The sequence below is a fragment of the Carassius gibelio genome, chromosome A6 (genome assembly GCF_023724105.1).
Source record: "Carassius gibelio isolate Cgi1373 ecotype wild population from Czech Republic chromosome A6, carGib1.2-hapl.c, whole genome shotgun sequence".
Classification (NCBI taxonomy): domain Eukaryota; kingdom Metazoa; phylum Chordata; class Actinopteri; order Cypriniformes; family Cyprinidae; genus Carassius; species Carassius gibelio.
Genome location: NC_068376.1, coordinates 28,728,863 through 28,736,795, shown reverse-complemented (window position 1 = coordinate 28,736,795; position 7,933 = coordinate 28,728,863). Strand labels below are relative to the sequence as shown.

The window sequence follows — 7,933 nt, the reverse complement described above, 5'->3', positions numbered from 1 at the left end:
TAAAGCTTCTAAGATGGTAAAATTGAAGATGATGCTTGCAGATCCAAATGGCAAAATGTAAAGGTTACCAAAAGCTGCATTTAAGTGCATTTTACAAATATTATTAATATTATTTATCTGCATATGTGTGCTTAGGGCTTAATATTAGAATAGGTTTCTACGGTTTCTTCAAAGAGTAGTTCAAGTGCTTCTTTATGCCAGTGTCATTTCAGAATTTAAGTGCTACTATGATTTTAGTATTTTTTTATGTTTCTTATTATTCAATATATATTGTTTTAAATTATAAATGTATGTATTAATTTATTTGATAAAGTTGAAAGATTAAACATTAGTTAAAATTATTATACTTATTAAACTTAAGCTATGATTTCAAATAATCAGTGAATCACTTTCAACTAGTTCTCTGAAAAATCTGAGCAAACCGATTTGCTAAAATGAACATTTTAGCACCAACTCAGTTATTTGGAAACTGCAGAAACTACTGCATTTCCCACAATTCACGCGCAGTTGTTCATTAGTGGGTGGGTGCTGCTGCTCGCTTTGGCTTTTTTTTCTAAACATTCTTACGCTCTGTTTATTCGTCAGAAGAAAGCAGCGCGAGCGCAGCTCCGCACCGAACCCTGCGACGTTCTGATTTCGAATTTTGAAATATTTTTTGAATCAACCTGCGCCAGGAAAGATATGCAGAACGTTTGAATTTAAATCAAAATACCAATGGTGTTTGCAGAATTTCTTACCAGTTGGATACAATTTCGCGTGCAAAAACAGACATCTGATTCAGTGCAAGCAAATGATTTGATTTCGGGAACTGTGCTGTGTAGATGAAAGCACCGACGTCGCGGCTGCTCTTTGATCTGAAAGGAGGCGCTAAACGAACGAAGGAAGGAAGGAAGATTGATTGACTGATTTGGTGGGAAACTAAGCAACTTTTTAATCGCGGCGTCAACACATATTCGAACCCTTCTGATTGATGGAGAATCAGAGGCCGGGGATTTTCAGAATTAAACCTTTTAAATTGTGACATTTTGCGCCTTTATAGCACATCTGTCAATCCACGCGGCGTGTTTATAGTTTACAGTTCGTGCGCGGAACGGACCGAGCTGATCTGACCTATCCTTTGAAGTTTGACGCGCGCACGGTACGATCATGGGCTGCACGGTGAGCGCAGAAGACAAGGCGGCCAGCGAGAGATCAAAAATGATCGACAAAAACCTTCGGGAGGATGGTGAGAAGGCTGCGAGGGAGGTGAAACTGCTCCTGCTCGGTAAGTCATGGCACGTCGCGCATGTGTTATTTTCAGCGGCTCTGTGTATTCAGACAGCTCCCGCGAAACATTTCGTTTTCTAGTGCTATATCACACGCTTCCATAAAAAAAACACAATATGCCAGTAGCCTACTTTGCGACTCGTTTGGAGGAGATGTATTTAGTATGCATTTATAATATGATCTGATGTGTGGTTAGGTTTGCTTATGATTGATAAACAGGATGGATGCAAACACACCAGCATCCGTCTTACATTTGAGATTTCAATCTACAATATTATTTACGAAGAATCAAACCGGAAGAATTGCCATGTTTTTGGACTTGTACCGAGAAAATACCATATTATACGTTGAAGCAGCTTTGCGTTTAAAAATGCTATGGTGTTACCGTGTTTTCTAAATGCCCGTCAGCCCGTGGTGTTCTTTGGAGCACATTGGAGTACCAGGGTACTACCATGGTATTTTGGACGTATACATGCGCTAAGTGCCACGGTAAAGTGATGATTTCAGACGGTATACTATGGTACAGAAAATCATGTTTTCATGTTACTCCAAGCATATACTACTTACTTTGAATATAAATAATAGTTTGCATAGTTTATAAGTAGTAGAGATCCTATATAAATAAATCTAGTTAAATTATCATCAATAATGTTGTTTTTACAGGGATTTTCTTCATGTAGTATGTTCAGCCTATTAAGGTCAATCACAGATGTTCTCAACCTTATGTACGTTATGTAACTCTTCTATACTTCCATTAGCCATACTCACCTCTGTGTTGGGAAAAAAATATATACTTATCAGTGATAAATTATATGGTTTCCATGGATACTGCTTCGTCCTTTATGCTCATGTGTTTAGGCCTGCTCATAAATATTCTCCACTCTCTTGTTCTGTTGTGACTAACAGGAAACGTTCTCAGAACTTTTGCTAGCGTTCTGGCAAGGTTATGAACAAATATTATTTCATTAACGTTAACAGAATGTTCATTCAAAGTTATCTGGTCTTTAATAACATTAAGATGTAAGCACAAACATATTAATGCATCATTTATCCTAAAAATTTTAGTTGGATTTTTGTCTAAGAGGATTGAGAGAACATTCAGATGTAATATACCCATAATGTTTGCAAAATAAAAAAATCAGACATTCCCCTTAATATTGTCTTAATGTCTTTAACATTCTCATAACCAAGAAAAAAAAAACATAAAAAAAAACTGGAACTGGTTTCAGAGAACATTCAGAAGTGATGTTAAAACTTTAGTAAAACATTCTTAGAGCATATTTTGTTAGCTGGGTAATTTGCATCAATAACTTGCAATGTAAAAAGCAAACAGGCATTCAGGAAGGTGCATGCATGCTGTTTAAGTTTTTTTCAAGATGACCAGGTTAGGTATAAACAAGAGTCTGCAGGTAGTGCTGTTCTGGAGTAACCCTGCTGTGAGAATCAGATAAGTACGGCACTAAACAAAAGACTTCTCCATTCAATTATGCTTCATTAAAGCTGAGTGCTCCTGCTGTAACCAATCCATTTTTATTTTGTCAGGTCCATTGCTGGTAAATGAAAGCGTGCTTGATTTGGAAAAATACATCAGAGAGGGGGAAGAAACTGCACAGTTCTGTAGTTTCTGTATGCATATACACACCTGTTTAATGGCTCTTAAGTCATTGATTATTATAATACCAGATCAACAAAATCATCAGAAGAGAAACAGACTTTACAAGCTCAGTAGATGTGCACTATTTACTCCCCAAAAAATTACATATAGGAAAATTTAATAAAAATTACATAAATTTTTTTGTAAATATTGTGCACAATGATAGCTGTATCATATAATTTAAATAAATTGTTTACTATTTCTTGAGGAGGCTATTTTTTTTTATTTATTTAGGTGATACCAGGGGAGGCGAGGTTATCACAAAGTTTCCAAATATTGTCTCATTCTTCAGCCTAGCTGATATAAGATCAATATGTCTTTAGTATGTGCAGATGTCAAAAATGTTCGGTCTGTATTTTCTATGCAATCTTGTCTGGTTAGCACTGTTATGCAATGCATGCATGTTGACTATTTGATAGTAAATAGTTGTTGCCCGCTTGTAAACTGTGAGCATGTTTTAAAAAAATACAAAAGAGAGAGATGAATTGATAAGCTGCTTGGTTTTTAATCTAGTGCACACAATTTGTCAACAATCAGGCATTTCACTTGAGTTTGGTAATATCAGAGTTGGTCATAAGCCAGGTTACGAGATGTTAATCTTGTAAATTTAGCGTAGTTGCTTAAACAGTGGCCTAATTCTGGATGGAGTCACCTCCCAATTCAGTACAACTTCACACAGTCGTCCTCTGTCATATCCTGTTAGTTGTGCAGCATGTGTGCTCTGATGCTGACAGCATGGGGACAGGTGGGACAGCGGAGCTCTCCACAATACACTTTACCCTACGGAGAGAGGAAGCAGGAGTGAGAATACAGGGAGATTGTGCCCGGGGAATAAAGGAGACAGGGTTTAGATGTAATCAGAAAATTGGATGAACTTAGCTTGGCACTGATTCCCCCCAGGCACATATACAGTGTTCAACTTCAAAAATATCTGCATGTAAATAAATAAAAGCAATCTAGCAAGCACATATATACCACATTATTCACATCACGGGGTTATAGTGTTAAATCAGAAATGAGACCAGCATCACCCAGCGCTCAAGATCTGACTGGTTCTGTGTAAATATGGGTTTCCACACACCACAGTGTTCACAGAGCTCCCACTAATGACTTCTTATGGTCGGGTCTGAAATGATAGATGACCACAGCAGTAATCTCATGCTTTGGAAACACAGTTCAATTACTCGTCAGTAGCATATTCTGGCTTGTTCAGCATTTTTACAATATTGCTAAATGTTTGAATATCATCAGTTTGAAATATCCAGATTGTGAAAGTAATGCTAGCTGGGTAACTTTCCAATGTTTACGGTCTCAAATCAAGCACCCCTCTTGGGTTTAGGGCTGCACGATTATGACAAAAATCAGAATTGGTTGATTATTCCCTTGAAATTGTAATTGCGATTTATTAATCAGGATTATCCCAATTTACATTGAATGATGTTCATACCATTGTTCGATGCAACTGCATGCTGTATTTTTATATAAAAATAAACAAGCTGAAAACACTCCAACTGTAAAACATTTAGTACTTTTCTATAGTATTAAGCCTCAAATGTCAACTATACATCAGATTAGTTTCTTTTTAAATTATATAAAAAAAGTTAAAATATGAATGATATTATAATGTTATATTAAAACTTAAACAATGGAAAAAACCTGAAGATAACACAGAAATCTTAACCCTTAAGATAACAAAATAATAAGATAAGTGGACTTTGAACGATTAATTGCCACTTTGAATGATTATGTAATTATGGCATCCATAATTGTAATCGAGATTAGAAATGTGATTAATTGTGCAGCCCTACTTGGGTTGTACAGGTAGTTATTTTAAAATTATTTTATTTAAGCCTAGTAGAAAATTTGAAGGAATTGTTCACCCAGAAATGAAAATTTACTGTAAATTATGGATGAAACAATGGGGGAAAACTTTCTTTAAATAAATTTAGTTATAATTTCAAAATTTTTTAGGGTTAAAAATCTACCTTGGCTTATGCTCTAAAATATAGTGAGCTCTTTTACATTAAGCCTACTATAAGGTTACAGTTAACAACAGAGCCCAGACTTAAATTTAATTACTCATTATTTTTTAATATAACAAGCAACACTCAACTTAAAATGCAAACATGCAAATTGCACATAATGCAGTTTTTAAATAAACTTTGTTGTTGAAATATTTATTTACATAGTGCATCTCATAACTCATTTCATAAGATTTATTTAAACATCCATTAGACATCACAGATGAATTCAATGAGTATATAGTCTAATATTTCAAGAAATGCTCTTCTCTAGACTTCATTTATAGCGCACTAACGAGCTGTGGACACTGATTAGTTCCTGATGGAAATTAAATGCTACGTGACATTTTGTTTACAAGCTGTTTTATTACCAACTTTTCACGGTTGAAACACTGATTGAGCGATTACATGAGGCGTGAGATGTTTATTCATGTTTATTTCACATTAAAGCTAGCAGTAAAGAGGAAGAGATGATCGTGCTGCCATTTGAACTGAGGCGTTTATACAGTGATCTGTCGCCACATCAAAGAGCACCAAAACGGCATTTATTGTTTGAATTTCCTGAAAAAGGACATCATTTGAAAGATTAGACTTTGTTTCGAAAAACCGAAAGAGCCAAATACGAGTACCGTCACACCCCTACTGAAAAATTACTGATGAAAAATCTAACTTGCCTACATATTGGGTAGCCTGAGGGTAAGTACATTATCAGAAAATGCTCTTATTTTGGGTGAACTATTTCTTTAAATTGTAACATTCCATGTTAGTATTAATATAACTCCAGCACTACCAGTGTAAACGGTGAGAAAAGTAATTATCTTATATGATGATTAACGTCTGACACAAGAGCTTCTGTAAGTGAGTGTATATGTTTACATATGTGATTTTATATGTTGCCAGGATATTGAGCATAATCCGAGTACAATCATGTGAAATCACTGTGTTCAGCTGAATAGAGTTATGATTTTTGATATCTGATTTTAGTGTCAATTTAATAAAATTTAATAAAAGCACATGCATTCAAAATTAAATGTCAACTTCATAAGAAATTGATTGGCTATATGCAAGTAAAAAACATCTTATCACTGCTCTGCATTATGGGATTGCTGTATCTACAAGGGCCACATCAAATATTCTCATAGCATTTCCAGAATGAAACATTTTGCAGGCAGTGTAATTTGTTGTCTACGAATTAAGAACCACACCTATGATGCCTACATGTGTTGTCTAGGTAGAAATCACACTAAGTTAGTGACAGAAACCTAGAATTCAGACAGGCTTTTAATGATCATTTTTTTGTAATTGCCTCAGAGTTCCTCATTATGCGTCATCTTTGTAACCACTCTCGCCAGAATTACTGACCTTGCCACCTCCTCGTGTCTCAGATGAGCAACTCAGCATTATGACACATGTCTGCTGGTCACGGATACTCTAGACTCTTATAATTTGGGTTTAAGTTAATAAATTGGCAGGACATTGGGATGCCAAGAATATCCTTGTGTCAAGTTTAGTTTTTACACTCAAGAATATGCCCACTACATGGACGGCAAGTGTTGAACCAAACAACTGAGGAGTCAAGGTCATGCCACAGAGCAGGAAGTACTTTGTGGTCTTGTGTTTATGTTAAACCAAGCATCTTGAAACCCTTTCGTTCTGCCTAATCATGACATTTTGATGCACTGGGTTGGCAAAAACTCAAGGAAATTTCAGAAGACAAAAGCCTTGGGGACAAGAATGATGAGCAGTTCCTTTTGAGTTCAGTTTTAGAAAGGAGAATGTCACATCTCAGAACTAATGGAGTTGTGCCACAGAATGGGGGCAAGTGACCATCAGGAGGGTTCGTGTTCTTGGAGCTGCAGTTATAGACACTCATTTGGAGAGGTTATTCTGGACTCCTTTATCCCCGACCTTTTTTTAGAATTGGAGTGTGAATATAACTGCTAAAATCCTGAGGAATAGAAATTTGTAGTGATACCGCTGCACACCATTTAACAGCATACTAAGGCTTGGTATATAACTAGAATTATATCTCAATATTTTCCTCCAAATTCTGTGTGAAATTAGTAATTTTATTTCGCAAAGATGCATTCAATTGTTCAAAAGTACAATAAAGACATTTATAACCTTAAAAAATAAATGCTGTGCATTTGAACTCCTGAAGAAATGTACTATACTTTCCACAAAAATCCCAATCCGTTTATAATATTGATAATAATAATAAGAAAATGTATCTTGAGCAGAAAATCAGGATAATAGAATGATTCCTGAAGAATCATGTGACACTAAAGACTGGGATAATGATGCTGAAAATGTTTAAATTTTTAAATGTATTACAATAGAAAATGGTTATTATAGATTACATTTACATTACATTTACATTTATTCATTTAGCTGACGCCTTTATCCAAAGCGACTTACAATTGCTATATATATGTCAGAGGTCGCACGCCTCTGGAGCAACTAGAGGTTAAGTGTCTTGCTCAGGGACACATTGGTGTCAACCAGTGGATTCGAACCCAGGTCTCTCCGACCAATGGCATGCATCTTATCCACTGCGCCAACACCATCCCTAGATGGCAATAATATCTCAAAATATTACAGTTTTTACTGTGTAGCCTTGGATGGGCATAAAGCTTTTTATGAACATTAAAACATCAACTCCGAACCACTGTTGTTAAGTCAAGTTTTCTACAAGTTGATATGAATCTTTAGGGCCTTAATGAAAAGTCTGTAACATAGTTTGCCAAAAAATTCTTAATGGTAGTGTAAAAAAAACACATTTTTTACCCTGTCAAAAACAGCTCTTTTCAGAGCAAGCTTTTCCTTTAAATGTTAGTGAGCTATGCTGACCCCGCCCCTCTCGCTCTCTGAAGCCCCTTTCACACTGCACGTCGGACCCGCAATATTCCCGTAACATTGCCTGGTCGCCTTCTGTGTGAAAGCAACCACGTCCCGGAATTGATTACCGAATCGAACCCGGGTCGGGGACCTA

General features: G+C 36.0%; 1 protein-coding gene across 2 annotated transcripts in view; it reads left to right on the top strand.

Annotated features, from left to right (window-relative positions):
- Positions 1-562: 562 nt before the first annotated feature.
- Positions 563-7,933, top strand: part of LOC128015985 (guanine nucleotide-binding protein G(i) subunit alpha-2) — a 38,947-nt gene continuing 31,576 nt past the window's right edge. Inside the window, exon 1 of one of the 2 annotated variants that reach the window (XM_052600268.1) lies at positions 563-1,264. In XM_052600268.1, the coding sequence (XP_052456228.1) occupies positions 1,147-1,264 (118 nt within the window). In that variant the 5' untranslated portion in view covers positions 563-1,146. The remainder of the gene's footprint in view (positions 1,265-7,933) is intronic. The other variant, XM_052600266.1, reaches the window with a different exon arrangement.